Consider the following 17,241-nt stretch of genomic DNA (forward strand, 5'->3'; position numbering starts at 1 on the left):
TTCCCGAACACCGTACCAATGTGTAAGCTAGTTTCAGTTCCTGTTTTGGTTTCATATGGCGTTAATTAACGACCTGTTCTAACTTGATTCTAACTTACGAGAGTTAGAAGGAGTACAGTACTTGGGAGGTCCCAGCTCAAGCGCCAAACCACATGGATAGACCGGAGTTTGAATATGGTTGTATCCTGTTTGGATTCTAGCGGTAATATTGCTATTACTACTTAGTGCCTTAGCAAGTACCCAACCCAGGAGAGATGAACGTGAACATGGACGACGGCGAGCCGCGCGCAGGTCCATCTCATGTTGCGCCGATGGACATCGATACAGTCGAGGACCAGTCAAACGCCCCTTCGTATGCGAAAGTCGTCCAGAAACGCCCGCCCAATGATGGCCGACGCGCGACCTCTGTCCCATTAACTCCGAATGCCTCGTTTTCCGTAGGATATGTCTTCTCGCATGAGATGATGCTCCATCGATCGTTTCATGGAAACCCCGAAGCTTATGGACACCCCGAAGCACCAGAACGCATTCAGAGCGTTTACGCAGCTATCCAGAGGGCAGGCCTCTTCGAGTCCATGAAGTACATTCCTATCCGCGCCGCCAAGGAACATGAGGTCCTCCTCGTACACAGCGCAGGCCTTTGGGCCAAAGTCCGCGCGTTTGAGAGTGAGTGACGCGTATCCACTTTCGCTTGAATCGTAGAATCACATCACATGGAGTTCGCTGACGCGTCTGCACGCGCAAAACAGACATGACACGGCAAGAGATTAGTGACAGTGAATCCTACTATGATTCGCTCTCTTTGTATGTTATGGAACAAACGACACGTGCAGCCCTTCTAAGCTGTGGTGGCGTCATTGAAGCCAGTCTCGCCGTAGCACGAGGCGAACTCAAGAAATCATTCGCAATCGTTCGTCCACCCGGGCATCACGCCGAGCCTGACGAGCATATGGGCTTCTGCTTTTTCAACAATGTTGCAGTCGCTGCACGCGTCGTGCAACAGTTAACACCCATCAGGAGGATTCTCATCCTTGACTGGTAGGTCAATAATCATGTTGTCAAGTCATAACCTGATAGAGCGCCAGGGACGTACACCATGGTCAGTTGTGTGATGCACGCTTAAGAAAGGAGACGTGTTATTGAATCAATCTAGGCAACGGTACTCAACGTGCCTTCAACGACGACCCTTCTGTCCTATATATATCATTACATCGATACGAGAAGGGTACGTTCTATCCCTGTGGACCTTTCGGAAGCATGGAGTCATGCGGCGAAGGGGATGGTCTGGGATAGTACGTGGAAACATGCATTCTCAACGCAAGTATTAATTCATCTATAGCTCAGTCAACATCCCTTGGCCTCGAAAGGGAATGGTGGACGCGGACTACATCCACGCATTCCAGCAAATTGTCATGCCAATTTGTGTGGAGTTTGCCCCAGAACTGGTCATCAGTAAGAAGCAAAGTTCCTACTCCCCTAATGCCCATATATTCACAATCAACAGTCTCGGCGGGCTTTGATGCTGCCGATGGGGACGACCTTGGCGAATGTCACGTCACTCCAGCAGGGTACGCGCATATGACCCATATGTTGTCCGGACTGGCGGGAGGAAAAGTCGTCGTCGCATTGGAGGGAGGCTATAATCTGGATTCTATATCAAAATCAGCGCTAGCCGTCGCTCGTGTTCTTACGGGGGAAGCGCCACCCGAACTACCGCCCTTGGTTGCAAGCGAGTACGGAACGGAGACTGTCTGGATGGTTGCAGGCCAACAAAGCAAGTACTGGAAAAATGTCAACCCCAAAGCGTGTGAACCTCGAGAAGGTACGTTCTTCCACTGCAATGCCTGATACGTGAAAAGTTAATTCTGTCCCAACAGAGGAAGACCCCTTGTCGTTCTCCATACCAGGTAAAGTATGCCCGACTATCTCGAGTTTCAGGGCTAACAGACGACTGCAGAGATTCTCAAAGCCCACCGCCAACATCACCTATACACACAACACAATATGCTTCAAATCCCGCTTCTCACAGCAGAGTACGAGAATCGCTATGGCAGCCAGGTTATGTGCACGTAAGACCGCGCAAGATTGAATTTCAAGCTTTTTGCTTTACTAACGAAAATTAGACCCGATATGCTCGAAAACAAGACGATCATCCTTTTCGTACACGAGCAGTTAGTTTCGGCTTCCAAGGTTCAGAAATTTATCTCACATATATGCAACTAATAGCGGAAACCTGCGCGTTGAATTGGAAGGCCGACCAGAATGTAATGTGCGCGAAGAGAACTCATATCTAGTACGGTTTGCATTTTTGTCTGGTCTCCAGCGTGTCGCTCACTAGCTGTAGATTGACTTCTCGAATGATCTCATCAATTGGGTTCGGAAAGAGAAATATGCCCTTGTTGATGTCAACATGTATCCCAAGCCGTTTGCTCCCGCTCCTGCTGTGAGTGGGTTCGGACTTGTGCCATGTATATGCGAAACTAAGCCCCTTGGCAGAGACGGAAGCAACCTGAGGCATTTTCACGAAATCTTATCACATATGTTTGGGATAACTACATTCAGTGAGCAATCTCAGGCACTGGTAAAGGAGATTGAATAACCGCCACGCAGATTGTCGCAAGCCCAACGTATCGCGATTATAGGACATGGTCCTGGGTGCGAAGCTGTCATGGAGCTCCTTGAGGAAAGAAGTGCGTTATACCTCAGCTACATTGTTTTGGGTGATCAAAGCTAAGGGCGCTGCCACCACAGCTGCGAACATGCGGCGTTATGTTGATGCGGTCATCCAAGTAGTGGGCATGCTCAAGATCCCGCTGACGCCGCGAGAAAACGCAGAGCTTCGAGACTGGTATCAAAAGGTACGATCCACTCCTTTTACTTCTATGCACCCTCACACGAACTCTTTGTACTCCAGAAATCCCTGGTCTTTGTAAACCCACAACATCCCATTTTTGAGCCCACCTCTACGATGCTGAAGAGGCACGGTCGGGTTATGAGAATTGGTTCGTCATTCGTTAATATGAGCAACTCGTGCCTGACTACAAGAACGAAGATGAGCTGAAACCAATACGCATCATGAAGAAGTCGCTGCCTATAATTGAGGAACACTTGAAGAAGGCTTTTACTGCCGCTGGTAAATAGATTTTCGCACTGAGCATTAATACGCTGTCTCTGTTTGTTTGTTGTCGTACTTGGTTTTTGTTACAGGAGGTCTACTGCACCACGGCGTGATGAGAAGATGCCAACGACTTTCCCAGAGAAGTCGAGCAGGGACCCGCCTCGCACCGCGAGTACGTCGTCCTGAGCTGAGTCACTCTCAACGCCCAAGAGGCGCTCGATGTTCACAGTTGCCATGGCCAGAGCGTCGAGATGGGAAATATACTCTTGATCTTCCAGCCAGGACTATAGGTGCTCGTCAATTTCCTCATGATATGCATATGTGCGGAACACCCACCCAACCCAAGTCGAAACGCGTGTTTCCAGCGAAGGCCTGATGCTTGACTCCAATGCCCACCATCACGCCAGCTCTATTCAATCGTGTTACTAAGCTATTTCTTGTCAAGGGAGGGCCCGACAAGCTCGGGGGAGTTCAGCATATTGTCCCAGGCATCAAGGCGGTCAGGGTACGTACGTTCTTTTGGACTCCCAGTCAAGCGGGAAGGGACGTGGAGAGGTGACAATGACCCCAATGTTTGCGGCGGCAAGTTCATCAGCTAGAATATGTGCTTCCGCTGCACCAACTATGGTCACTTGGAGAGAAACCCGCGTCTCCTCTTCAACCTCTCGTTTGAGCTCAATGAGTGTGGCAATGATATCTGCATTGTCCACTTTCACTACCAGGGGTGTCTTCCCCTGCCAAAAGATGAACTTAACGGTGCCAACTCACCGGCAAAATGAATGGCGTACCTTCAAGACATCAACGAAGGTTTCTGATTCGGCGTGTGTCTGGAGCAGCAGCGAGCGAAGCACACCGACTTGCGTGCTCACACTTGGTCCAGAGTCGTAGTGCCGAACGCTAACATGCACCCCTGCCGATGTATATAAGACAGCACCGGTCTCGAGCCTATGAGAAGCCCCCGTCGCAAAAGCAGCCGCATGACCAGAGAGAAGTCCTTCGCCACGAGGGGCCACAACAGCGGCAGTGACTCCCGCACGGTACGCAAGCAAAGCATCCCGCGTGCCGAATTGAAGCCCATCAACTGCTCTGGCTGCACCAATTTTGCCGAGGATTGAAGGGACCACATCGAACACATCGGCAACAGAACCATCATTCGTCGTAGGTTCGTCTAGGATGTCTTGGAGGCCAAGGGCTGACCCGAATGTCGTGAGACCAGGTCTATCGCGCACGATTAGATCACTGCGAAGTTTCAACCTGCTTACTTACACTATAGATCCGCCTTGCAAATCGATCCACTCGGTGTCTGTCGTGGACACAAGATCGTCAGAGCATATTATCCACGAGCCCTGACAGACTATAGCCCCGTTCTTGTCGACTACAAGATATCCGGGGCCGCTGGCGATTGTGGCAGAATACAGTTCTTCAATCGTTTGCTGACGCCTTACGAGTATAGTGCTGATGTTTGAAAACACTACTGAATCTGTGTGCGGCTTTCTGGGATTTAATGGTGGAAGCCCATCGTTGACAGCCGCTAGCATCACTTCGTTGTCGAAATTGGGTGTTATGGGCGCTTCTGCCTTAGATGGTCCTTGGAGGTACGTGTCGTTGGAATTAAGTTGGGGAAGGCCATCAATCCAGACTTGCAGAGGAGTAGCACCAAGGGCGAGGGGGTGGCCATCCCACAGGACAAGATCTGTAGCAGGGTCAGCGACGATATCCCAAGGTTGCTTTCGGCGTAAGCATCATACCAGCATCATACCCTGCAACAGTACATACGTCTAATTAATGTCTCGGAGTTTTGAGTTGATGGCACGATGAATTTACCTGGCCGAAGATATCCGATTCTGTGATCGAGACCAAGAACTTTGGCAGGAGTTGATGTAACAGAGGCCAGTGCTAAATCATCATCTAAACCGTAGAAATGAGCCTGCTGTGCCTCGTGAACAAGGTACCGCGAGTTCATAACCGGATGATCGCTCTAATTTGCAGTGTCAACATATCAGTCTCATTTGTGGCGCCAGCACCAATATTCAATATGTCACCTTCATAACTACGTCCAGACCATTGTCAACTAGAACTCGAGGAGCGTATTGTGACCCTCTGTACGCCTCTCGTTTGTACCTTGCATTGATAGCAAACAAGGCGATCGCGGGAGCGCCACCTATTCATACCATGATTAGCGAAGGTCAACCAGCAGGCTGCAAAATTCGATACTAACCATAAGTTTGTTTGAGCAAATCGGGAACAAGATATGCTTCATGAGCGTGATGAAACGCAGCTAGCGGGAACTTGAACTCGTTTGTAAGCTACGTTTGGTGTGAATATCTTTAAACCTGTAGAGCTGAGACTTTCGCAAAACGTACTCTGACCAATGCCTCTAGGTCGAGTGCTTCGTAGCAATGCGCATGTACCTGTATGGATATCAAATGGGATGGTCAATTTTGAACCAATCATGACTGTCTTTCTAGGCACCTTGACTCTTCCACGCAAAACATCGACCAGAGCCTCCCAGCGGAAATCTTCAGGGAATTGGCCGATACCTCGCCAACTATCATCTAGGACTCTTGAACAAAAGTCATCCTGCTGCTCTTTAACTTTCCTGGCAGTTTCATAGGCTTCACGTAGTGCCCATATATTATCCATGCGAGTATTGCCGTATGCAGTTTCTGGGGAACTTTCCTGTGAGTTACGACAGCATCCGTGATGAATTTACGGCAACGTACTCGGATTCTCTCCTGCATGAAGTTGTAATATCAATGAGCAGTGTTTCAACGTGAAAATTCGGCAGATCTACCGAATGCATGCCTTCATCATGAGAATCAAACCATATGCACTGGATGGGGTGTCGGAACTCACTTCATATACCTCCATCTTGGAGGGGAGTTAGCGTCGAGTACTGTGCCGTTTTCCGCGAATGGCAGTTCCAAAGCCATAGACGATGGGGTGCGCTCGTGAGTCGACCGCAACTTTATGACGAAAGCTTGGCCGCCTACAAAGGCGTCAAGGCACTGGCAATAAATATGACTCGGGGAAATGGATGCGCACCAATTGCATTCGAAGATCCTGGAAGAACAAGGGAAGTAGTCAACCCTCCTGCAATTGAAAGGCGATATGAGTCGTCGTGCGTGTTTAACCCGTCAAGGCTACGAAGCCAGGGCTGGATTAGTCCTTCAGGGGCGTTAGACTCGTAGCAATATTACTATTAGTTATCAAGTAGAACTGACCGTTCATGGAGTTAGTATCGTCTGATCCCTCGAGAATAGGAAGACTGAGGACGCCGATATGCGAATGCATGTCAATGATTCTAAGGCAAAACGAGACTTTAGAAAGCCTGAAAGATGTTTTACGCATGAACTCGAAGAAGGCGAATTTACCCCGGTGTCACCCATTTCCCAGCCACATCATAAACAATGATGTCCTTGAGCCCTTGTATCAGCTCGTCTCCAACGTGCCCAACATGTCGAATGAGCCCCTGGTCCATGAGCAAGTCACCGTATATTACCTGGTCGTGTGACCCAGTATTGCCTGTCCATAGAGAAGCGTTCCTCAAGAGAACTGGCTTCGTGCCCTCAACAAAACGATCGGAGTGTGTCCGGTTATGGAAGCTCTGGGGCGGTTGAGGCAGGGAATGAAGAGCACGGCACCGTTGAATGATTTCTTCGGCGTCGGCAGGTCGAGGAACAGCATGGACTCGTGGAACGGTCCAGGTGAACACTGATAAAGTTAAAGTCGCGGTGATAGAACCGCAAATGCAAAGGAGAACCAGAACAGTGGTAACTCGTCTTCGGCGAGCCGAAAGTGTGGAACGCGTCGGGTAAAGGTCCGTAGGTCCCTTCATGACGGTGTTCTGGCGGGGAAAAACAGTTGGAAAAACCTAGCAAAATTCCTGAAAGATGGGCGCGTTGAAAGAAGGAGACACGAGGGGTGTAGAAAGGGCAGTATGAAGCCGATACTAAATACCTGGCAATGGTCTTCATTTTGGTGGGGGCTACTGCCAGCAACGTTCAGATTGCCGTACATATTTGCCTAAAGTTGTTCATTACAAGATGCGACGAGGCTATAGTGCGCTGGCCAACCAGAACGAGCATAATTGATGGATGACAAGGTTTGGGAGTCGTGTGCTCCAATAAGCGTACGCACAGAAAATAAAAGTGCTCGTGGATGCGAGCGTCGGACCGATGTGAAAGCCAGCTTGGAGTATCGTTGTCTTTCAAGCGTGAAGTTATACTCGTAAGGGAGGCATGCAACCTGGAAGTAGGATGAAGAGATCATCAGCTGACAAGCATTGTCAGCGAACATAGAGTTTTCTTGAGCAGCACATGCATACAGCGCCATCTCAAGTTGTTTACGGGCTATACACTCACCGTTTATGTGGCTGCCTCCATTCAAACCTTACTGAATTGCCACCGCTAAGTGGGCTACGTCGGATCTTTGTTCCGGCGTTCCGCAGCCGACCAAACCTTGAAAGACTCCTTTGCACTGGTCCTCGTTTCATTTACAAGGTCCGGACCTACCTGGACCTACAGTACTGACGATCCAGGTAACCTTTCGATTTATCCTCTTGAACCCACAGGAGTGGTAACAGAACGCCGAGTTTCATCACAAGAAGTTGAGAAGAGTGGACAGGGCGAGACCTGCATGATTCAAGATGGTCTCGGTCATTTTCGACCGCCCATTTCTCCGGGCGGCACGGAAGGCTAGCCTTATGTAGAAGACGTGTCACAGGGCTAATCGAAATCAATGGCTTCCGAATTGCAGTCTTGCGCCCTCCTTTTTTGTCGGAGGCTCACGTCACAAACAATTTCAGATGGTGTCTTATCTTTAAGATAGATGATAACACAAACGATTTCTGTTGGTGTCGTATCTTTAAGACAGATGATAACGAACCGACATTTCCTGTCGCTGAACATGCCTAAAAGAAATCGACGACGCCGCGGCGGGAGGAAAAAGCACCAACGATTTCTCCTTCAAAGTCGAGAATCGTTCCTCCGCGGGTGACGACCATATCGCCGCCCGTCGTGTCCTCGGCTACGCCTAGAAGCTGCTCGAGATTGGTCGAAGCAAGCTCGAGCGCCTCTGCCTTGGTAATTTGTCCATCGCTTTCTAAAGCAGCCTGGAAGGAACAAATGTACGTAAGCGGAAATGGAAGAGATAAGGAAGAGAGGGAAATCTACCCATGAGATGTCGAAGCGGGTGTTGCGCGCGCTCCACTGCTCTTCAATGCCGATGCCAACCTTGACGCCGGCGTTGAGAAGAGTGACGATGTTGCTCTCCTGAGTTAGTGGGGGACCAGGCAGACTGACAAAGAAACATTAGGCTAGAGCGTCGCTGACATGCCCTGAGCACCTCACATTCGTTTGGACTCCCAAGTCTGAGGGAAAGGCCGCGATGGCCTGACGATGACGCCAATGTCTTCATCCGCGAGCTCCTTTGCGAGCATGTGCGCCTCTGAGGCACCCACGATAGTCAGGCGAATCGGGATGAGAGTCCGTCCTTCGGCCTCTTGTTTGAGCTGGATCAGGGTAGCGATGATGTCGGCGTTCTCAGCCTCTATCACAAGCGGCACTTTGCCCTAAAAACTTTCAATAAAGCGCGGAAGGTCATGAAAGGATGCGCGTTCACCTTGATAATATCAGCAAACGCCCGCGACTCGGCAGCCCCGAACAGGAACAGTCTCAGCGCAGCAATCTGCGTGCTCACACTCGGCCCAGACGAGTAGTGGCCAATAGACAGATGCAGCGCCGTCGTGTACTGCAGCACGGCGCCCTCCTCGAGCTTGTGCGCGGCGCCGGTGGCGAACGCGGTGCTGTACCCGACGAGGAAACCGCGCGACTTGGGCGCGGTGACGCCGGTGGTGACGCCGGCGCGGTAGGCAATGAGCGCGTCGCGTGTGCCGTATTGGAGGCCGTCGACCGCGTGGATAGGTCCGGCGCCAGCGAGGATGGTGGGGATCTTGTCGAGGAGCGGATCCATGACCCAGCCGTCGTAGGTCGAGGCTTCGCCTTGGATTTCTTGCAGGCCAAGAGGGGAGCCGAACGATGTAAGGCCGGGTCTAGCGTAGTGTTCACATTAGAGGAATGTACGAAAACATTGAGGTTGAGGACGTACGAGATAGAGCCACCCTTGAGGTCAAGCCATTCTGCTGCAGCAACAGCTGCCGTGCTCGATGCACACGTTATATGGCTACCTTGACACACAATAGACCCCTTCCGTACTACTACAACGCCAGGCTCAGCATCCGTCAACCCTATCATTTCTTCTATACGCCCCCCGTTTCTCACGAATACACTCCCAACATTGGTGAAGACAACGGTCTCCGCGGTGGTGCGCGCCGGTGAAAGTGGCTGCAAGCCTTCGAACTTGACTGCTTCCGCCGCTTGCTTGTCAAAGTTGGGCGTTTGCGGCGCGTGCTGGAGTTGACTAGTTTTGAGAGAGACGTGGGGGTCGTCGAGCTGGGCGATGCCGTCGATCCACACTTGCTGAGGGGTGGCCCCGAGGTTCAGAGGGTGGCTATCCCAGAGGACAAGGTCTGGGAAGGAGTCAACAACTCGGCAGGGCTTAGACAGTTGAGGATGGGTACAAACCTGCGTCGTAACCTGTAAAAATGCGACGTTAGATATGCTCATTCAACGATGACGAATGCTTGCCTTCGCGGACGAAGCCAATGCGGTGATCTGTTCCCATGACCTTGGCAGGCGTCGATATGACAGAAGCCAGAGCGAGATTAGCGGGAAGGCCATAGTAGTGGGCTTGCTGCGCTTCATAGAGCAGATATCTCGAGTTCAAGACAGGGTGGTCGCTCTAGTGACAGCAATGAGCACTTGGCCATGTGTACATTCAAGCAGCATCTACCTTCATCACAACGTCAATGCCATTATCCGCAAGAATCCTCGCGGCAAACTCGGAACCTCGGTACGCTTCGCGTTTGTACCTAGCGTTAGTGGCAAAAATAGCCGCTGCCGGTGTGTTGCCTGGGGTGACGCAGGTCAGTGGGAATGGGTTTCAACGATTATGGTCACTTGCCGTAGGCTTTCTTGAGGGTGCTAGGAACAAGATAAGCCTCGTGCGCGTGATGAAAAGCGGCGATGGGGAATTGGAACTCGTTTGTCAGCTGACCACGGCATCCTCAGCTTACAAACATAGAAACTGAGAGGTTGGAAACTGACTCTAACAAGGTCATCAAGATCGACCGTTTCGTAACAGTGGTTGTGGACCTTTAGAAGTTCACAATCAGGCATTCCAATCTATGAGTCGTAGTGTGTGCTTACTTTGACACGTCCTCTTAGGACATCGACCAAAGCCTCCCATTGTAGGTCGTCCGGAAACTCTCCAAGGCCCTGCCATTGTCCCGCAAGCGCTTTGGAGCAGTAGGCATCTTGCTTCTCCTTGAGCTGACGCGCGGTGTTGTGGGCTTCTCTGAAAGCCCAGATGTTGTCCATTCGCGTGTTTCCATAGACGCGCACTAAGAACGTTAGTGTCACGATCGTGTATGGTACGAATGAGACCAATAGACATACTTGGGTTCTCTCCGCAAGCATACCTGCACAAGGTCAGTGGGGGCGGATATTAGGTGCGCACTCGGACATACTTCATGTGTCTCCAACGGGGAGGTGCAGTGGGGTCTACGCGAGTATCATTGATGGAATAAGGTGCCTCTAGAAGCATGGAAGTAGGAGTCCTCTCTGCAGTGGGCCGCAACTTGATGGGGAAAGCTTGGCCGCCTTTTGCATTTTGAGCATAGTTCACGGGAGATGAGTACATATAGTCCATACCTATGTCGTTTGCTGAACCGGGAAGGACTACGGCAGTGGTTACGCCTCCAGAAATGGACAGACGGTACGCGTCGTCGCGAGTGTTGAGCCCGTCCAAGCTGCGAAGCCACGGCTGAGCGATACCTGGGCCAATCAGCGAGAAAGTGAGCAGGGAGCGCATGTCACGCGTTCTGATAGCTTACCCTTGCGAGAGTTGGTGTCGCTTGAACCTCTCAGTTCGGGAACACTATCGACTCCAAGGTGAGAGTGCAAATCAATGATGCTGAAAAAGACGGTAAATGAATGGTCTCGCAAGTAAAGTGAAAGACGCACCCTGGTGTTACCCAGCTGCCAGCGGCATCGATGATAGAGACGGCGTCGTAGCTGTCGAGGAAGTGAGAGTCGAGATCGACGCGTCCTATGCTCTGAATGATGCCGTTGTGGATGAAGATATCGCCGTGGATGGATTCTCTGCCAGAGTCCTCGCCGGTCCAGATGGACGCGTTCCTGATAAGGACCGACTTTGTGCCGGATACGAAGCGGTCCGACACGGTCCTCTGGTGGAAGTCGGCAGGTGGGCCGGGCTTGAGGGTGAGGGCCTGGCACTTGAGGATGGTCTCGTCAGCGTGCAGAGGGCGCGCGACAGGAGGAGCATCCCAATAGGTTAGTTTGAGTGCAGAGAGAAAGGTGAGGGAGGTGACGACGGTGCACAGAGCGAGGAGGGAGGAGAGGGTGGTGCGTGGCTTTGGGCGGGCCGAGGAGCGGGAGTGCTCTGGGAGGTAGCCCATCCTGGTTGGGGGAGGGGCAGGAGGGGACTCTGAAATGAAGACAGGGTGCGGGGTATTATGTTGACAGGCTTGGTTGATCATGTCGGCATCGTCGGACGTGTGATCGTTCACGACTTATCTTGTCCCCTGACCATGTGGTGCACCTATCTCGTCTATAAATGCAGCATCTGACCATGCATGTTTCTAGCCCGCCAGTGCACCCAATGGGTGTGTCTGCAATGCCAATAGATAAGTTCAGTAAGTATAAGGATGTCGAGCAATGGCGACATAACTGCCAATCATTTGGCGGAGACAGGCGTGGGAACAAAGGCAAAGAGCGCGTCACGCGGGGCTAATTGAAAGACGCGTCTTCCCCACGTGTGCCATGTCCACAGCTCAGGCCACCCGCGACAAACCTCCAGTCGTCGTCCCAGGCTCTGGAAACAACATCATCATTAACCCCAACCAGGTCTTTATTTATTTTCCCTGTCTCTGCTCATTGCTCAACGGATAGCGTAGCGATTGAACCCCCTGTTAGAGTGCATTCGCAATGTTGGCAAACAATTTGGCGAAATCGTCCCAGACTTCCAAGTCGGCAGGACTACTTGCGTGTTATACCTCAGGTAACCTCTACTATCCACTAGCCCTCACCGTGTTCATCCCTCACCCCTTCCTTCCAGCTTGAAATACCACCGACTGCACCCCGAATACATACACGCGAGGATTGAGAAACTCGGCCATGCCTTCAACTTGCGTATACTACTTATCATGTGCGATGTCGTAAGTAGCAAGTATTCTCTTGTGTTGGCGCCAGTTTGACTTGTTATTTGCAGTCGGAGCATCAAGATCCAATACGGGAGTTGACCAAGGTATGTATATTCGCCCGCACTGACATACACCCTGACCAGCCAAATAATACTCTAGACATGTCTCATCAACAACATCACCATCATCGTAGCGTGGAGGTCCGTCACTCTGCCCTCCTCCTATTCACTCCCGTGACTCATGGACGCTTCACCTTTCAGTCTCGACGAAGCCGGCCACTACCTCTCCACCTTCAAGCAGTTCGAGCACAAGCCTCCAGACCTCATCAAAGAGCGCGCAGAGAAGGACTACGACTCCGTCCTCCGCGCCGCGCTCACGAGCATCAACAAGGTCAACAAGACGGACGTCGAGACGCTCCGCACCTCCGTCGGTGTACGTCCCCTTCTTCTTCCCTCTAATCTCTTTGCGGGAGCCTTGGCTCCAGCTCACGACGCTCTGTCCGAACGGAACACAGAGCTTCGCAGACATTGCGCGCACCCCGTCCGACCAGCTGCTCGCTCTGCCCGGCTTCGGCCAGGTCAAAGTGCGCCGGATCAAGGACGCGTTGGAGCGGCCGTTCAAGAACAAGGCGACGAGCGCCACGTTCACGACCACCTCGCAGAGCCTCGCCGTCACCGAGCGCGTCAGCGGCGAGGAGGGCGGCGCGTCTGAGCCGACTCGCAAGGGAGGGACAGAGCAGCCGCCTGTGTCTGCAGCGGCGGCGTCCTCATCGAGTTCAAAGGCAGGTCCATCGACGGCGTCTAGCGCTCCGCGACCGCGACCGCCCCGCTCACCCAGTCCTGTCTGGGACATCGAGCTCGACCTGGACTCTCCGCCGCCAGCAAGGGACACAGGCGGCGGCGACGCCGGAGCGTCGTCAAAGCCCCAACCTAGGCCAAAATCTGCCCGTGCTCCGTCGCCGGCATGGGACATCGAGCTCGACCTGAACCCGCCCGACGACGCCGAAGAAATCGACTCGCCCAAAGACCCAGAGAGACCAACGACATCTAGCTTTGGCGCGCCCAAAAATCTAATAAACAGGCCTTAGCTACTATTGTCGGATCGTCTTTACTCTAACGGATCTAGAAGGTACAATAACAAGAGCTGGATTATCCTGTACAGTACGTGAGGCTGCGCGATAGCAATATTCACTATAGCTATGTATACGTTACAATATCGATATCAATACCATGGCGGGCGCGTATAATGACGAATAGGTTACAAACTAACAAATTTAGCAGTAGGTATCCATGCAATTAGCAAGAACATAACAGACATAACAGACGCGTAATTGGAGAACGAATAGGAACGGGAGTAGAGTGGTGGGTAGCACGACAAAGCGGTAGGCAGCATCTAGAAGTGTTCAAAAAGCCAACGAGTAGAAGTCCGAGGATGGGCCGAGGCAAGGCACGCTTATTCTTTACGCGGAGAGAAATAAACCTTGAGGTCGGGTCGGCCAGACTTGGACATGGCGCTCCGCTGGTAGTAGATGCGCATGGAGAGGCGCTGCAGCGCCGCCTTCGTGCGCGACCGCTCGAGATGCGCGGCGCGGGTGTCGACTGCACGAATGACCATCAGCGTCAGCCACCTTATTCCATGTATATACGACATACCAATCCTGCCGTGGATGACGTCAAGCGCACTGCGCACGAACGTGAGCGGCGGCTCCTTCCTCCGCAGCTTGGACGGCGAGTCCTCGATGGCGGCCATGGACGCCGACGGCGTTGCGGGCTGCATCTTCTTTTCCTCCGCGACGTAGGCCTGGATGTCGACGAGCCACATGTCCAGCAGATGGACGTATTGCTGGAGAACGTCGTAGTCGATGTCGTCGCTTCCAACGTCAAACATGGCGTCGACTGTCAGGAGCGAGACGAGGTCGTTGAGAGGCGGCAGATCGTCGTCCTGGATTACGTGGCTAGGTGAGTGTTTGTGGCGTGCTGCGTGGAAGTGGTATACGCACGGAATAAGACGCAGGCGCTTTGACCAGGGCGCTGTAGGCTAGCCATTGAGCAAAGTACCGCGCTCGTCCGTTACCGCTGGCAAGCAACGAGACAGCATAGGCCTTGTTTGTTGGGTTCAGCTGCCTGATGTACGTTTGGAGCTTGTTGTAGACAGTGGATTCCTAGCGGATAAAATGAGATCATGGTTTCCTCGGAGCGGTAAAACATACCACGGCCAGTGTGATCGATCGACAAAGCGCATCCAACGCAGAGATGAGCTGGATCCTTGTGTCGTGTGAGGTCGACGTGTCGAGTCCCACCAGAATCAGCGCCAATATCATGTCGGGTAGATCAGATGATGGTACGGAATCCGTCCTGATATCTATGTCAGCGTTTTGGAGAGCACGCAAGTAGATGGCTAGTACCTAGCAGCAGCCGTGATCAAAGTCAGAAGCTTGCCAAGAGTTTGATCCCGCGTGTCGGCATCTGCTCTTTGCACAGTAGATCTTGACCATCCCTGTACTTGCAAAACGTCTTTACGCGCACCAAGAGCCGATAGACAATCCACTACGTAAGCAAACGAGACCATGCAGGTCAACCGCTTAGAATACAAGTTGCAAAGGGCGGTAAAGGCGGCCTCGGAAGCTTCATCCGCAGATGATATGGCTACCGTGTGGCGTTTAACCAGGGAATACGCAAGTCGCTAATAAATCACGTACCTAATTTGAATATGGAAGGAATGACCAAGTTCAGCTCCGCCGGACTCAGCATGTTGAGTGCTCCAGCACCAAGGAAGATTGATAGCCTCTGCACGTCTGGTAGAATGAGCAAAGCGTGCGAATGTTATTCATGTTTAGGACTTACCTCCACGAACATACAATTCATGAAGCCGCGCGATAATATGACAGGAGTCGCGACCATCTGCAAAGAGGTCTTGCACGCGCGTTGTGTCAACCTCCATATCTGCATTGTTGTGAGGGCGCCCCCAGAATGCGACACCATGGGCCTTGAGCTCTGCAAGCTCTCGCGCACGCTCTTTGCCTTTGCTCGCCTTATCCTTGAACAGAATCTGATTGATGGCATCGCCAGCTCTGGATCCGAGTAACTTGGTCTCGCGATTGCCGACAACAACCTGCTCGTCGTCACTCGCGCCACCATCAGCCTGGGAGAGCAGCGGGAAAGGCGCCCTGAGCTTCTTCTTCGCGGGCGAGCCGAAGTCTGCGTCCTCGTCAAAGTCTAGGTACTTGTCCTTGTTCATGACGGCCTCGTCTGCCATGCGGACGGCGTCGGCGTCGATGCCGCGCCGCTGACCGGACCGCTTCTCCCGTAGAAGCGCTTCTAGGGGATTGTGAGCCTTCTTGCGGGCCTTCTCGGTGGCCTCGATCGCGGCTTGGGTCAGAGGCTGTGGAGCTTTTCCTGCCACTTTGCGGACGCGGCCCGAGACGCGGCGTCCAGCGGATGGAGAAGGCGAGCGAGAGCCAGATGAGGTCGATTCCGCTTTCTTACTAGACCGGCGAAGACGGGATGAGGATGCTGAAGGAGAAGAAGCGCCGGACCTGGTATTCCGAAAAGCCACGCTGCAAGTCATAGATCAGCTTCGTATAGGACATACTGTTAAAAATTGTGTCTTACCTCTTGCCTTTGCCATTATTCTTTCTAAAGGCAGGCAGATCGAGGTCAGAATCCTCATCGCTGTCAGATAGATCTCTAAGCTCAAGGGTTTTTTGTTTCTCATCGTCGCTCGAGTTACCAGCGGCGTACACCCTGGCTTTAATCTGGGCAATGATGTCGGCGGCATCATTGCCCGCGTCAGAACTCGAGTCAGCGGCCCGAGTCTCCGGTGGAGAAGGCAAGGAGGATGCGGGAGCAGCAGATGCTTGGGCACGGACGTCGGGTTCTGGGCTGGTCGAGAGTCTCGGGAGGTCTGAGCCCATGTCGGGTTCAGATGGAAGGGAGACGGGGTCGGTGAGGGGTGTTAGAGGAACGTTGGGAGGGTCGGTAGAAGGAGTGCCCTGAAGGTCAGCCTCGACCATCTCTGTGTCACGGGAAGTGCTTGAGGTGAGGACTTTGTCGTCGTCTTCTACAGCATCGTCGCGCCATTTGGTGACGGAGTTGGTGACTTCGGATATGGATTTCATCTTGGGTTGCCTTGGAGTCATGGTCATATCGTGCTCGTCTGATTGGCTGCTCAAGACTACAGAAGGGTTCGTGACAGGACTGGACCGAGTGAGCGAGGATAAGGGGCTCAGGCGAGACAAGGTGGAGGAGCGAGGAAGTAGACTGCCACTTGTTAGGGTTGAGGAAGAGTTTGAAGGGATATTTATTGCCTCGGATTCAGGAGAGTTGGAGGCAGTTCCATTTACTTGAGGTGAGGCGTGGTCTTGCTTCTTGCGTTTGGTGGGAGCCTTGGAGGGAGGCTGGGATAGATGCACAGAGGAGTCAGGTGAGTGTGGGCGCTTGAGAGAAACCTTGCTGTCCGCAGACTCGCGCGTTTGGCGCCTGGCTTGGTGAGCAGAATTGTTGTCGTTAGGGGCGATGCGAGATTTCTGTTTGGAGGGGGGAGGGGACATGGGAGCCGGGGGAGTAGAGGAAAGGGAGGTGCATGTGGATAATGAATTTGACTTTGATTTCATGTTGGGCTGTGGGGAGTTGAATAGTGTTTTTGGACAATCTGTGCGACCCATCCCTTGCGACGATCCGGTGGGGGGAGGAGACGAGGGGGGTTGTGACGACGACGGGACGCGGGTGAAGAAGTCAGTCACTTTACGGTTGCCTTTGGGCGCTTTTGCACTGGACTTTTGTGACATTTTACGTTTGTCACTGAGTGGGTGGGGATGGAATATAGAATGGCGACGCGACGC

The 17,241-nt window shown here is 52.5% G+C and overlaps 5 protein-coding genes across 5 annotated transcripts; 2 read left to right on the forward strand and 3 right to left on the reverse strand.

Moving 5' to 3' along the window:
- Positions 1–311: 311 nt before the first annotated feature.
- CONPUDRAFT_53193 (histone deacetylase clr3) lies at positions 312–3,141 on the forward strand (the record flags this gene model as incomplete). Its single annotated transcript, XM_007768207.1, has 16 exons — positions 312–666; positions 750–1,038; positions 1,086–1,099; positions 1,154–1,292; positions 1,340–1,452; positions 1,505–1,822; positions 1,878–1,907; positions 1,958–2,069; positions 2,124–2,171; positions 2,227–2,293; positions 2,345–2,443; positions 2,497–2,561; positions 2,611–2,690; positions 2,752–2,858; positions 2,915–3,002; positions 3,053–3,141. The coding sequence occupies 16 exons, from the start codon at positions 312–314 to the stop codon at positions 3,139–3,141; spliced, it is 2,013 nt and encodes a 670-aa protein (XP_007766397.1).
- Positions 3,142–3,201: 60 nt separating this feature from the next.
- Positions 3,202–6,599, reverse strand: CONPUDRAFT_151991 (carbohydrate esterase family 9 protein; the record flags this gene model as incomplete). The annotated part of the gene is made up of 17 exons (XM_007768664.1): positions 3,202–3,402; positions 3,455–3,527; positions 3,632–3,852; positions 3,907–4,336; positions 4,385–4,811; positions 4,867–4,878; positions 4,943–5,096; positions 5,161–5,279; positions 5,337–5,424; positions 5,482–5,529; positions 5,591–5,784; positions 5,842–5,853; positions 5,913–5,923; positions 5,975–6,107; positions 6,164–6,286; positions 6,343–6,422; positions 6,493–6,599. The coding sequence occupies 17 exons, from the start codon at positions 6,597–6,599 to the stop codon at positions 3,202–3,204; spliced, it is 2,433 nt and encodes an 810-aa protein (XP_007766854.1).
- Positions 6,600–7,843: 1,244 nt separating this feature from the next.
- On the reverse strand, positions 7,844–11,738 carry CONPUDRAFT_163990 (composite domain of metallo-dependent hydrolase; the record flags this gene model as incomplete). The annotated part of the gene is made up of 16 exons (XM_007768665.1): positions 7,844–8,231; positions 8,293–8,416; positions 8,470–8,690; positions 8,741–9,170; positions 9,227–9,647; positions 9,703–9,714; positions 9,766–9,919; positions 9,971–10,085; positions 10,138–10,229; positions 10,285–10,332; positions 10,387–10,580; positions 10,636–10,658; positions 10,707–10,839; positions 10,891–11,013; positions 11,073–11,152; positions 11,203–11,738. The coding sequence occupies 16 exons, from the start codon at positions 11,736–11,738 to the stop codon at positions 8,031–8,033; spliced, it is 2,907 nt and encodes a 968-aa protein (XP_007766855.1). The 3' UTR covers positions 7,844–8,030.
- Positions 11,739–12,021: 283 nt separating this feature from the next.
- CONPUDRAFT_143024 (uncharacterized protein) lies at positions 12,022–13,744 on the forward strand (the record flags this gene model as incomplete). The annotated part of the gene is made up of 7 exons (XM_007768666.1): positions 12,022–12,105; positions 12,156–12,259; positions 12,317–12,416; positions 12,470–12,505; positions 12,561–12,601; positions 12,662–12,833; positions 12,886–13,744. 7 exons carry the CDS (start codon positions 12,022–12,024, stop codon positions 13,486–13,488), a joined length of 1,140 nt encoding a protein of 379 aa, XP_007766856.1. The 3' UTR covers positions 13,489–13,744.
- Positions 13,745–13,853: 109 nt separating this feature from the next.
- CONPUDRAFT_71596 (uncharacterized protein) lies at positions 13,854–16,950 on the reverse strand (the record flags this gene model as incomplete). The annotated part of the gene is made up of 8 exons (XM_007768250.1): positions 13,854–13,999; positions 14,054–14,342; positions 14,401–14,562; positions 14,611–14,755; positions 14,806–14,947; positions 15,100–15,195; positions 15,245–15,936; positions 16,013–16,950. 8 exons carry the CDS (start codon positions 16,948–16,950, stop codon positions 13,854–13,856), a joined length of 2,610 nt encoding a protein of 869 aa, XP_007766440.1.
- Between the last annotated feature and the right edge of the window lie 291 nt (positions 16,951–17,241).

Source organism: Coniophora puteana (assembly GCF_000271625.1).
Source record: "Coniophora puteana RWD-64-598 SS2 unplaced genomic scaffold CONPUscaffold_4, whole genome shotgun sequence".
Taxonomy (NCBI): Eukaryota; Fungi; Basidiomycota; class Agaricomycetes; order Boletales; family Coniophoraceae; genus Coniophora; species Coniophora puteana.